General features: G+C 39.1%; 1 protein-coding gene across 1 annotated transcript in view; it reads right to left on the reverse strand.

Annotated features, from left to right (window-relative positions):
• Positions 1 to 1,615: 1,615 nt before the first annotated feature.
• The window catches only part of SENP2 (SUMO specific peptidase 2), a 31,756-nt gene continuing 19,095 nt past the window's right edge, over positions 1,616 to 14,276 (reverse strand). The window contains exons 11-17 of the mRNA XM_079705595.1: positions 13,977 to 14,153; positions 12,303 to 12,434; positions 10,418 to 10,621; positions 9,309 to 9,388; positions 7,148 to 7,232; positions 4,392 to 4,487; positions 1,616 to 2,898 (exon numbers count right to left, since the gene is read on the reverse strand). Of these exons, the coding sequence (XP_079561721.1) occupies positions 2,836 to 2,898; positions 4,392 to 4,487; positions 7,148 to 7,232; positions 9,309 to 9,388; positions 10,418 to 10,621; positions 12,303 to 12,434; positions 13,977 to 14,153 (837 nt within the window). The 3' untranslated portion in view covers positions 1,616 to 2,835. The remainder of the gene's footprint in view (positions 2,899 to 4,391; positions 4,488 to 7,147; positions 7,233 to 9,308; positions 9,389 to 10,417; positions 10,622 to 12,302; positions 12,435 to 13,976; positions 14,154 to 14,276) is intronic.

Below are 14,276 nucleotides of genomic sequence, written 5' to 3' on the forward strand. Positions count from 1 at the left end.
AGGCAAACATCCACCATTCAACATGGCATTCCCCAAGCTGTGCTTAGGAGGAAAAGATCAGAAGTTCTAATAGCCTTAGGTAACTGAGGTAGAATAAGGGGCTCTCCAGACATCTTCCATATGCCCCAAGTCTGTTTCCCTCCCACCCTCCTCCTGGCTCAAAGGTCAAAAATGAGAAAGACATTTGCTCACCAACAGTTGTGGGTTTTTTTTTCTTCTTCATCAATCTTTAGGAGAGACTGCCTACTAGAAAAAGAACAATGGTTCACTCCACCTTTTTTTCAACCCCCCAAACTACTGCAATAAAATATATAGAGAGATACAGATATCTTTCTCACTGGCTTTAATGTTAATAATTTGCTACTGATAATTAGCAAATTATCAGTAGCTGGCTGCTTTTCTCATAAACTGTTTAGGTATTAAAATTCTATTACCAACAAGAATCTGTACAGAGAAATGTCAGTGCCTAGAGAAGCATGGCTGTGTTATCTCCTATTAAATTCAGAAACTCAGGGTTAAGTAGAATGGCATTCTCCAACTTGACTCTCTGTTCTCATCAATTCATTATGTCCTAGGAGATTATTAAGAGCTATCCTGAAGAATCACATTAGTGGAAAGCTCAGTGAATGCTGCTCTAAGAAGCCCCTCCAAATACTTGTAATACAAATACATTAACCCCCAGCATCACTCATTTGGGCTGCCATTCCTAAAAGGATTTACCCCACATGGAACAAATCTTAAACAAGGTTCTAAATTCTCAGGTGAAACCTACTAGTGCCAAGTGGGAACCAGGCGTTCAGTGCATTGCTGACCCAGTAAATCTCTGGCCTTTCTTGGCTGTGCCCGCTGCCTGATCCCAGTACTCACTGGCACAGCTCCAGAAGCCTCAAGAAAGGAACGGAGGCTGCAGGCAGGGTTCTCTGTACAGCCTAGGCTTGAGGGAGACTCAGCCCAACTGGCTGACTCTTTAATCATCACCTAAGCGCACGTCCTCTGGTTTGACCATCAAGTAGGCAGGCACAGCGGTTTCAATCCTCACCACAGGCCCCAGGTCTTATACCAAGATTTTTACACATCTCAGGGAAAACTGCCTGCAAGAGTATGCCTCTGTAGGGCTTCCCTGGTGGCGCAGTGGTTAAGAATCCACCTGCCAATGCAGGGGACACGGTTTCGAGCCCTGGTCCGGGAAAATCCCACATGCCATGGAGCAACTAAGCCCGTGCACCACAACTACTGAGCCTGCGCTCTAGAGCCTGCAAGCCACAACTACTAAGCCCATGTGCCACAATTACTGAAGCCCGCGCGCCTAGAGCCCACGCGCCTAGAGCCCACGCACCGCAACGAAGAACGGCCCCCGCTCACCGCGACAAAGCCCACACACAGCAACGAAGACCCAATGCAGCCAAAATTAAATAAATAAATTTAAAAATAATTTTTTAAAAAAGTATGCCTCTGCGACCAGAAGCCAGGGCCTCCAGATGGCAGACATGTTGATTCATAGCTAACAGATGCCCAGTTTTTCTGGTTTGACCTCTTACTTTTGTGAACGAGGAGAAGTGTGGGAGGTTTAAGTAGGGAAAGGGTTAGAAATCAGCGTATACTTTTCAGGTTCTGCCAGACAACCTTTTATTACATCAGAAAAGCAACACTAGGCACTAGATCTTGCAAAATATGTTCTGACCAACTCTAAACTTTCTGAAATTAAATATGCGTAACCACTGTAAGGTTTTTAATGAACAAAACAGTTAAATACAAACTTTCATAGGCAAAATAGACTACTGTATAACTGGCAACCTCAGAGCCAAGTACTAAATTTTCTTGCACAGATTTCAGTGGCGGTGGAATGGGGAGATGTAAATACTAATGAGTACAAAACTTAATTTTGGCTTTATATATAGAAAAAAGAACTTTGAGGAAAATAGCTTTAAACTGAATAGTATCTTTTGAAATAAACAGCCCAGGCCAGCCCTTACATATCTGAGGCTTATACTCAACCAGATTTGGGATGAAAATGAAGATTTAGGGTTTACAGTGACTTCAAATCCAGTTTCAAGAGTAGCCAAGTCACCTCATTTCCAGAAAGGGAAGTCTCTTTAGGATGACCACGACACTCTTCTGAAGACACTTGGATAGCCAGAGTTCCTTGGCCATAGTTCCACTTTTCCATGACACCGTGCCAATGCTGTAGTGTGGAACTTCCTCTGAAAGGCAACCAGAGCCCTACACCACAGTGTTTCTCCTGGCATTTCCAAGCCTCAAAAGAAAGAAGACCTCCTGCTTCAAGTCGGCTGTTACTGCTCCAGCTAGAGAAGCTAATTAACCCTTCCTCCCCCCACTGATTTCCCTCCTGATCTTCAGCAGGGAGTGGCAGCTTAACATTCCTTTCAGAAATAAATAGTTCAAATGAGAAATTTAGAGTTAACTTTAAAAGAGCAGCAGAAAACAGCCACTGCCCATTATGTTTGCAAATGAGTGAGTGAATGAATACACGTGAACAAACACACAGAAAAATCATAGAATAAATCCTGTATTTCCCACATTCACAGGGAAAAAAAAAAACTTAAAAAAAGTATTAATTAGCGTTTGTTCTTGTGTGGGTTGATAGTCCAGGGCTCTGAGCAGGCATGGCCTTATAAACAGGGTTGCAAGCAGCCCTCTACACACCAAGTCAGGACTAGGGTGCAGAGAGGGGCCATCATGCACTTCTAATAGCTCAGTACCTGTGAGAGAACAGAGGTGATGCAGGGACTTTTTAACCCACAATGCATGAGGTATATGGAAACGTCCATCTGTGAAAGAACCACCAGCAGCGGGAGGGACTGCGGCAGGGCGTTCTCACAGCAACTGCTGATGAAGGATTTCCCACACCATCTTCTTACGGAACAGAGGCATCTGGTGCTGCAGAGAATCCACAAGTAACACATATATCACACATGAAAGTGCCCAGCGTCAACAACCTTTAGTTGTAGCATGTAAATAAAGTAGGATGTCAATGTCCTTTGTGTAAGCCTTGACTTTTCCACATCATGGTACAGACTTAAAAAGCCATAAAAAAAGGTTATTTGTATTATTATATGTATCATAAGCATTTTTACGTGTTAAGGAAAATCAAAGCAGGATGCAGAATTATACAATAGAGTCCAACAACAACTTCAAAACAAAAACGTGTACCAAAAAGGGAAATAGCTAAGTGGCGGCACAAAAAGTAACTTTTCTACTTACCTGTATTTCAAAACATTCTAAAATGAACATATTCTGCTCTCTTATGAGAAAAACATGAAGTCTATTTAAATAAAGAAAAAAACAAACCTGCAAATTACTCTGTGCTATACCAAATGTTGTCCATGGCCAATTCTGTTCAAATAGCAACTTCCCCCCTTCAAATCTCATGTGATTAGGTTCAGGGAATAAATAACTCCTTCTTTAGATGCATCAAAGAATTAGATGCTTTTCTTAATATTATTCTGCTTTAACTGATAATCACTACATGGTCCAATTTTCAAAACAACAACATGCAAGACAAATCCAAAATCACCTGTAACTCTTTTTGATGAAATCAGATACCCTTGAGGTACTCCTGGAGTTTCCTTATAAATAGTTGGATATACCATTTTACTATAAACTAGTGTGAAGAGGCCTAAAAAGTCTTAACACATGGATTCATAAATTATTTTAAATAGCTCAAAACATGTAGTAAAAAATTACATATTTATTCTTAGTAAAACTGCTGAAGCTAACCAATTGTATTAATTCAGCATGGGAGCCCTAGTTAGTTCATGTTGTTCAAAAGCTTAGAATGGGGTTATTATTAGTCCTACTATTCAATATGTACAATTTGGTAGCTATCAAAATGAGGTCTGTTAAAGCAAACTATTTTTTAAAGGAGGTTGTCCTTGGTTGTAAAAAGACTGAGAATCCACTATTACAAACATAAATACTCAAGAGTTCCCAGCATACTTGAATTTCCACTCAAATGCAGAGCTATGGAGAACCAAAAATAATCAGAACAGAAGGGAAAATCAACATTCATAGTTATATCTTTGACCTGCAGCTTAAGTTCTCACAAGGCCTGATTTCCCCATGCTGTTACATATTCTGATGTGCCTCCTTCTTTGGCTAAAAATATTAGTAATACTCAAGAACCAGTGAACACTGGAGTTCAGAGATATGCAAATTGCCCCACTGGTCACCAAAGACTAGGATAAACGTGAGAGCAGATACAGTGACAAACCCTGATACTAGCAAGAGTAGGGCTATGGCCAAGGTTTACAGCAATAATAGTAGCACAGCTACCATTATTAACAGCTTAATGTGTGCGAGGCACTGGTAACATGCTCTGAGTTTATCTTGTTTAGTAACAAGTAAATGGATGAGGAGGGGTCTCCACTCACCTGAGTAAATGTGATAGGTTTGTCCCTAGAGATATAATCTGCATATTTACAAGTAAACATTCCACAATCACTCCCATTCAACTGTTGAGGAATCTCCTAAAATTACAAAAAAAGGAGAGGAAGGGGTGAAATTTCATCAAATACAAACTCCTTTGACTTTTTCTAAATATTACTGTGGATAAACAATATTATAAAGGTAAATGTTAAATCTGGTATTACACAAACACACACACACAAACACAATTAGTCTTTATGTGGCATAAAAACCCAACCCATGACATGGAGTATGTGAGCCTCATGGAAAACGTTTTTTTTTTTTGCAGTACGCGGGTCTCTCACTGTTGTGGCCTCTCCCGTTGTGGAGCACAGGCTCCGGAAACGTAGGCTCAGCGGCCATGGCTCACGGGCCCAGCCGCTGCGCGGCATGTGGGATCCTCCCGGACCGGGGCACAAACCCGTGTCCCCTGCATCGGCAGGCGGACTCTCAACCACTGCGCCACCAGGGAAGCCCGGAAAACGTTTTTTAGAAGGAAAGAGAAAAGCAAAGTGAGAGTTCCATCTCTCACCTCTCATATAAAGCAAACTGAAAGAAGGTTTATTACCAGGAACGGGAATTCTAGTCAGAATTGTTTCAGAGGCATTCATAAATTTTGAAAATGCCTAAGTGTGGTTCAATCAGAGATATGCTTACAGTACAACTAACCTATTTCCATACTGCAGAGTCTGACTTGTCTTCCCTAGCCGGAAAACTAAGACTACTGCTTTGGACCCCCACAGCTGCAAGCAGGAGAAAGAATAAAGCCTCTTTATAGGGTTTAACCAGTTAGGAAATCTTGCCATGATGTTCAGTTCTGTCCTGAAAAAAACAACACTACTGCTTGCAAGCAGCACTTAAACGCACCATAAACCAAAGGTGGTGGATTCCAAGCCCAGATGAAGTAAACTCACACAATCCCCAAGCCCGTGTCGCACTAATCCTTGCCAGCCCCTTACACACTTTGGCTGTCAGTTATAAGGGGAATAAGAGTATAAGAGAGTCTAATTCCACTGCTGGAAAACATACTAGATGACAAAAACTCAATTTTTATTCAAAAAAATACACGATTATTGTAAAAAGGAAAAGATTGAAAATTCACACCACCCATACATATGGTAGGTACCTTGAACTTCTCTCCTGAGCCCAGCATCTCTCACAGAGTGGAGAGAACTATAGACTCCACCACACAAATGAAGAAAATTTGTCTTCTTTATTACATTTCCCATTCCAGAACACAGTTACTCATCCTAACAAACTCTTCTTTCATCTGTGCTTTCCTCAGGAAATTTCAACACTTACTCTTCTTCAACTTAGAAATGAAAATGTTTTTGGATAAAGATAGTCAAGCCATTATATACAGGTTAGGGCTAAAATTGAACTCATGTAGCTTACTTTAAAAAGGAGCCATTAGGGGACTTCCCTGGCGGTCCAGTGGCAAAGACTCCATGCTCCCAATGCAGGGGGCATGGGTTCCAACCCTGGTCCGGGAACTAGATCCCACATGCTGCAACTAAGAGCTCACATGCTGCAACAAAAGATCCCATTTGCAGCAACTAAAGATCCAGCATGTGGCAATAAAGATCCCACGTGATGCAACTAAGACCTGACACTGCCCAATAAATAAATAAATAAATAAATAAATAAATTTTTTTTTTAAAAAAAGGAGCCATTAGGGCTAAAAGACACATGCATTTTTTTTTTTTTTTTTTTTTTTTTTGCGGTACGCGGACCTCTCACTGCTGTGGCCTCTCCCGCTGTGGAGCACAGGCTCCAGACGCACAGGCTCAGCGGCCATGGCTCACAGGCCCAAGCGCTCTGTGGCAATGTGGGATCCTCCCGGACCAGGGCACGAACCCGTGTCCCCTGCATCGGCAGGCAGACTCTCAACCACTGCGCCACCAGGGAAGCCCTGCATTTTTAAATTAATTAATTTTGGGCTGTGTTGGGTCTTTGTTTCTGCAAGCAGGCTTTCTCTAGTTGCAACGAGCGGGGGCTACTCTTCGTTGCTGTGTGCAGCCTTCTCATTGTGGTGCCTTCTCTTGTTGTGGATCGCAGGCTCTAAGTGCTTGGGCCTCAGTAGTTGTGGTGCATGAGCTCAGGAGTTGTGGCTCACAGGCTCTAGAGCGCAGGCTCAGTAGTTGTGGTGCACAGGCTTAGTTGCTCCACAGCATGTGGGATCTTCCCGGACCAAGGTTGTACCCATGTTCCCTGCATTGGCAGGTGGATTCTTAACCACTGCGCCACTAGGGAAGTCCCATATGTATGCATTTTTAAGCCCTGAGATTCAAATCTGGCAAGATCCAAAGCACATTCACAAATAGCACACCTGACTGTTGAGGACTCACAGCATCGGACCCTTAAGATCTAAATATACAAATTTCTCAGGTAAGTTTTGAACAGGAGCTTTCAAATTTCCATTAATGCCAACCAAGAAAAGTAGCTGGCTTGAATTTATTGTGTTGTGCTTTTTTCTCAATTTTTTGAGACATGCAGATATTTAACATTTATAGTTTAAGAAACAAGATAAAGGCTTAAAAGCAAACAACTTGGTTAAATGAATTTCTGAAGATTTAGAAGTGATCATTCTAAAGATGTAAACCTCAGGAGGATGCATGCCTAAGGATGAGTGAGTAAGGGGAGGAAGGAAGCCAAGTCTAAATAATATGCTACTGACAGGAAATGCAACAAAGTATTTGAAATACAGATGATCACCACTTACATGTGGCTTCACGCTGTAGTGGGTCCACTCTAAAACATTCAGGTCAATATTTCTTTTGGTCTTACTTTCATCCTGTAAATACTGACTGAAAAAACAGCAAAGAAGGAATATACTGATGAATCCCTGTGGAGACTTAGCATTATGACTACACAGACATTGTGATGTTTAATAGACCTGCCATTCTCAAAGCCATCTCTGTTAGATTTTTAAAAATATGATTGTTTTTGGCTTTTTACCTTTTATTTTGTGTTTTTTCTGATTACAAAAATTATATATGGTTATATTTTAAAAATTGAAACATAATATGTAAAATGCAAAAGACCCCATAATAACCACTCTGGAAATATTTACTATTAATGGTTTGCTGTTTGTTCTTCTAGTTCTCTACTCCACCCCATTTTAAAACACACATTTTATTCTATTAAAAAAAAGTACTTCATTCTATAACTTGCTTTTTCTCACTTAAAAATAGATATAAAACAAGACATCTGGTCTGGAGTCTTTAAAAAAAGGCACTGCCATGGAAAACAAACAAAAAAAAAATGTAGGAGACTATTCTAAACTAAAGGAGACTAAAGAGACATTACTTACATGCATGAACCCTGACTGACTTCCTGGATTAGGAAAAAAAGCTATAAAAGATACCTGACGATATCAGAACATGAACCATATATTACACATTAGTGGTTGTCAATTTTCTTAAGTGTGATAATGGCACTGTGGTTATGTAGAGAATTTCCTCATTCCTAGGTGATATATACTTAAGTATTGAGAGTGATTTAATTTTATCCAAATCTCCAGAGGGTTATCAAATTTAACGCAGGCATCTCAGTTCTCACCCTAACCTGCATAAAAGGGAAACCAGTGCTATGCTAGGGCATGCGCTCACAACAGGAGCAGCAGCAATATCACCCCGAGAGAGGTGACAACTGGTTCTTAGAAGGCAAAAATCTTAGATATTTCAATGGTTTGTAGCCCTCTAAAGCTCAATCCAACAAACAAAAAAAGGCTCTTCCTTAATACTATTTTCTCTTGTCATGGAGAAATTAAATTAAAAAAAAATTTGGAGTGGGGAGGTGATAATGAAAAAAATTGAGAAAAGTTGGACTAGGGGCATCAGGAAAGGGAGGGGGCCTCAGATACCCGAAGAAGCTGAACTCTTCATATATTGAAAAAGAGAGAGAGGGGGAAAAAAGTATGAATGTTATAAAAGTATGGTTTTTTGGTATCCTATTATAAGCAACAGACAAAATTTTGCTGTATGATTCCAATGAAAACATTCATAAGTATGTGATTATATGTATGTGTATGTGCACACGTATGTATGTATGCACATTTTACATACATCTTAAGCAGAAAAGACTAGAAGGAGATAACTGCTTTATAAACAATTTGGTGTATCTTATGATTTTAAAAAATTTCTTCTCTATATTTTTTATTCAAGATAAACACCCATAAATAAAAAGGATCTTTTACACTAAAACAACATCAAAAAAGAAAGAACTGAATTGTTGTTAACTTTTCTTCACATCATTCAACAAGAGTTCCTTACTAAAGTATCCTTATTAAAATTATCCAAGTATCCTTACTAAAATTAAAAACTGGAACCTGCATTTGCTTCCAGTGAGCATAAGGGTTTCAAAATAGACTTGTTTCACTGATTTGCTTCCTCTCTGTGAAATTCTTGTCATCACTTTACATAGCTAATAGATGACTATGCTTTAAAGGCAGGTTTCTAGCAATTACTATTAAAACAGTTACCTACAAACCATGTTTCAACTTAAAAATTACCTCCAGGTTCTATGAGATGAACCGAACCATCATGCAAAGCACAGAGACATCAGTGAGTGGGCTTAAGAATTCAGAGTGTATCAATCCCAGAGAAATCTAATTCAAATCACGGGATTCTGATCAAATATATTTTACATTATGACATATGACAAACTTGTTTTCAATGATGCTATTAAATAAGATTTCTCAGTTAAGATCAGATTTTGAGGTTATTTTTAGACAAAAAGATGGATTCAGGTCAAGTTGTGAACAACTAGGAAGATAGCTCTCACTACACATTAGACTACCATCCACCAGAGGATGGAAAGAAGAAAGGCCACTTAACAAAGGGCACACTAGGCAACACTGAAGTTTTTAAGCCTTTACTTACAGGAGAATCTCACAGATCCTGTGGCCCTTTTGTCCCATAGAATCCAGATATTTAAGACACTTTTTTCTTAGGTCTATCACCTATAATGGAAAAATGCAACATCCAGAAACAACCATCACAAAAATGAGAATTTTATTTCTAAAAAGATAAGCATTTAAAAAAAATATATGTACCAACATGAATGGATTTCTAAGACACATTTTTCATAAAACATCACAGATGATATGAGCTCCATGTCTATAAAATTATATTTTTCTATTCCTAGAGAAAGGCACAGAAACTTATTCCTTAAAACATTAGTGGTCCTCTCAGAGTGATGAGACTTTTTTTTGCCTTTTTCTTTATACCTTTACTACAATAAACTCGTTATCATCTTGTAAACAAAAGTAATAAAATAACCCACGTGCACTAAAATTCTTTCCTATTAAAAATCAAAGCTCCTCCACTACACAGACTGTCTTGTAGCTTTCTAAGTTGTTCAACTCAAGAACTAAGAAGGGACTCTGCAGAGTATGCCTTTAACATATACTATGGGACTCTCACTAGACAGAAGAGTCGCCTTCATTACCAGCACACTTCATTTTATTGTGCTTTGCAGACACTGCATTTTTCACAAATTGAAGGTCTGCGGCAACCCTGCATTAAGCCAGTCTATCAGCGTCATTTTTCTAACAGTGTTTGCTCACTTCATGTCTGTGTGTCATATCTTGGTAATTCTTCACAACATTTCAAACTTTTTCATTATTAATATACTTGTTATGGTGATCTGTGATCAGTGACCGTTGATGCTACTATTGTGAAAAGACTACAGCTCACTGAAGGTTCAGATGATGGTTAGCATAAAAAGTATTTAGCAATAAAGTATTTTTTATTAAGGTACATAGATTGTTTTTTAGATATAGTGTTATTGCAGACTTAATAAACTACAGTGTAGTGTAAACATAACTTTTATATGCACTGGGAAACCAAGAAATTGATGTCACTCTCTTTATTGCGATATTTGCTTTACAGCGGTGGTCTGTAACTGAACCTGCAATATCTCTGAGATATTCCTGCATTTAACAGAACAGTCATTATCCAAACTCCAACAATTAAACCTCTCGACTTACCACCAGGCTCCAATGTACCTTCCGATGAATAGGCACCAGAATAAGTTCCTGTTCAAAGAGATTGACCCCTTTGGTCCATCTTTTCACTGCTTGGTAACCCCCAGACTTTAATTTCGGATAGAAGAAAGTACTGAATGCATAAAGTGCTGGATACCCTTGTTTTTTATTTCTTTCCACCAGGAGATTCATGTAAAAATTAATGACCTGTAATATCAAGAGAGTAAATGTTGGAATATGGCAAGTATATTATCAAAACTAGATTTCTACCTAACTCAATTAGGATGAATTAGAAAATAAGCTGAGGGAAGGGAAGGTACTAAGGAAGGGGATAAAAGGGCTGTCTATGACAGAAGATGGAAAACAAAAAATGATCAGTGCAGGGACTTCCCTGGTGGCGCGGTGGTTAAGAATCTGCCTGCCAATGCAGGGGACACGGTTCGATCCCTGGTCCGGGAAGATCCCATATGCCGCGGAGCAAATAAGCCTGTGTGCCACAACTACTGAGCCTGCATGCCACAACTACTGAAGCCCACGCACCTAGAGCCCGTGCCCCGCGACAAGAGAAGCCACTGCAGTGAGAAGCCAGCGCACTGCAACAAAGAGTGGCCCCCGCTCACCACAACTAGAGAAAGCCCGCATGCAGCAACGAAGACCCAAAGCAGCCAAAAATAAAATAAATAAAATAAAATAAATGTATTTTTTTTAAAAAAGATCAGTGCAAAATGGGAGGGATTAAGAAGGAATGAGACTGTACTTTTGAGGCATATGAGTAAGAGAGACAAGAGAAAGAACTCAAGGAGAAAGTCTGCAACAATGAAAATGTATATGTAACTATATCACACACAAAATATGCAAAAATATTAACTGGAAGTGAATTTTACTATATATAAATTACACTTCAATTAAAAAAAATTAAATGGAACGAAATACACCAAAACATTAGTATTTTGTTTATTTTTGAGTTGTGCCACTTTCAAACGATAATGTTTTTCCTTCACTTTTCCTGTATTTTCTAAATTTTCTATAATAAACACATTTATTTCACATTTATAATGTGAAACAGAAACATTCTAATTTTACAAGAATGTGTTTATATGTCACTAGTTATAGCGGGGAGGAAGGAAGGCAAAGGGAGAAAATGCAGGGGCTGAGCAGCTGGGTAAAGAACCAACTGGGAAATTGGCAAGAACCAGGAGCTAGCTTTAGCTAAATACATAAGGATACAAGATGACAATTAGGCAAATTATACAGTTATCACTCAAATGAAATAAAGAAAAAAATCACATAGTGTACATACAGTGATCAATATATTCCTTTATTATTGAAAAACTAAAATGGCTCCTATAAGAATTCATCTAAAATAAAGTATCGCTTGCTTCCTTCCATTTATCAGTTGCACCCGGGATTTATAAAAATCTCACTGAAGACTAGTAAATGCAGTGGTGGATGAAACAAAGCACAAATGCAGAAGAGGGAAACATTGCTAATTAAAGGCAGCAAACAATCAGAATTAATCATGTTTTTAAGGTTTAAGATGTTTTTGTTTTAGATAAACTAAAGCTGCTTTACCAGCCACCCCCCCACCCTTTTTTTTTTTGCAATACACGGGCCTCTCACTGCTGTGGCCTCTCCCGTTGCAGAGCAAAGGCTCCGGACGCGCAGGCTCAGCGGCCACGGCTCACGGGCCCAGCCACTCCGCGGCATGTGGGATCCTCCCAGACCGGGGCACAAACCCGTGTCCCCTGCATCGGCAGGCGGACTCTCAACCACTGCGCCACCAGGGAAGCCCTACCAGCCCCTTTTAATTGTGTAGAAACCACTATGGTTACAGACAGAAAATGGTTAAGCATAATGATAGTCAAAGGGGGAAATAAAGACAACTTACTTCATCATTGAGCCAGTGATAGTTCTTCAAGGTCTGGATATCTCCTCGAGTGATTCGTAATTTGAAAGCACTACTTAGGATCTCATCCTGTGGGCCATGGCCTAGAGCATTACTGATTTCCTTTTCCATGTCCTGAATTACAAAGTCCAGAGGTTGCTACTTTAATATGGAACCACTATCAGATACTGAAAGTCTGAGATTGAAAAAAGCTTTTCATCTCTGTTAATACCTGACCCTTAAGAAAAATATACCATCAAAGACCTACTAAATTGAAGTAGGAAAGGATGTCAATTTAGGAGCACAAAGCAATCTTACTACTAATGGTTATAAAAAATGTTAGTTCAATTATTAGCTTCTGAAAACAATAATTTGATAATAATATTTAAAGTATACTCTCAATTATCCCACTACCATGTGGGATACATGAGCCAAACATGTACCAGATGCTTGAAGCACACCATTAATCCCTGCTTGTGGGGAGAGTATTATCACCATTTTATAGAAGAGGTAAAGCTCAGAGAATTTTGGTTACATGGTCAAAGTCATATAATGATTAAAAGGCAGAGCCAAGATTTGAACCCAGGAGTGTCTAACTCCTCAGCCTTTGCTCCCTTCACAACACTATAAAAGCATTTTCATACTTTCCTTATCTACCTCCTGAACTTTTATTTTAAAACATCAAAGTAATAAAATTAGGAATCAAAGAGATCATTCTATCCACTTTTGACATGAAGAGAGTAAGCAGAAACTAGAAAACTAGGCAGCAGTCTAGCAACTGAGTCCTTATTGAATAGATGGCATCATTCTCAAGAATTACAAAGAGAAATGCATATTTAAGCTATAAGCCTGAATCTATAAACCAAAGAGAAATTATTTTATCCAAATATTTTCAATACTGCTCCCCCCACTAAACAAAATTTTGCAGTTTTATGGATCTCTCTCTCTCCACCTGCATGCCCAACATATAGTAAGTGCTCAATAAATATTCACTGAATAGGACTGACTACCACAACAATGGAGAAGGAGTCAAGATGTGGGCTCACCTTTAAAATGAGAATTTTTAACTACCTTCATTTCCTTGTCTTCTATAAGTTTTTACTTATAGAAACGTTTCAAATACAATAATCATTGAAAGGGACATTTTAGTGAACCATAATCGCTTAACAAAAACCTCAATGAAGGGGAGTTCCCTGGCAGTCCAGTGGTTGGGACTTGGTGCTTTCACTGCCTGGGCCTGGGTTCGATCCCTGGTTGGGGAACTGGGATCCTACAGGCCGTGCATCTCAGCCAAAAATAAACAAATAAAATAAAATGTTTAAAAAAAAAAAAACTGCAATGAACTCCTTCCTAATGTCAAACCCATACCGTGTAACTCAAAATATTTTAAGTTTAGAAGAAGAATCTACAAAGAACCCATTATATTCCAAGATATGTGACAATTCTGTCTACTCACATTTGCTGAAATTAATCTAATCCCTTAGGCCACTTTCACAGATCACTAATGATCAGTGTAGCCAGTGACTGACCAGCCCTTGGGCCTGATTTCCTTCATACATACATTCCCTAGCCTGGAGAAACTCTTCAAAACAAAACATTCACTCAAGTCTTAAATAACTGAGGTTATTTAAAAACATGCCCCTTATTCTGATCATCACAAGAAACAAGAAACAATACCTCTGTAAGTTCAAGAAGATCATCTGTCCTTTTATCCCTCTCTTTGCTTGAGCAATTTTTTTCTTTTGTCTCAAGTATTGACATCTTCCTCCTGAGTAAGCCACTGCTTCCACTGCCCAGGCGGAGTCGGGCTGACACTTCTTCAGATAAGTCAGGTTCCAGCTGGAGTCCCCTCCTCTGATCAAAAAAGTTCCCATATTCTACTGACATGTTTGATACTTGCACATATAAACACACGTAACACATGAAATATAAAACAGCACCATTATCTTGAAAGAAAAGAGAATTAGTAAATCCCCA

Source organism: Hyperoodon ampullatus (genome assembly GCF_949752795.1).
Source record: "Hyperoodon ampullatus genome assembly, chromosome: 5".
Lineage (NCBI taxonomy): Eukaryota > Metazoa > Chordata > Mammalia > Artiodactyla > Ziphiidae > Hyperoodon > Hyperoodon ampullatus.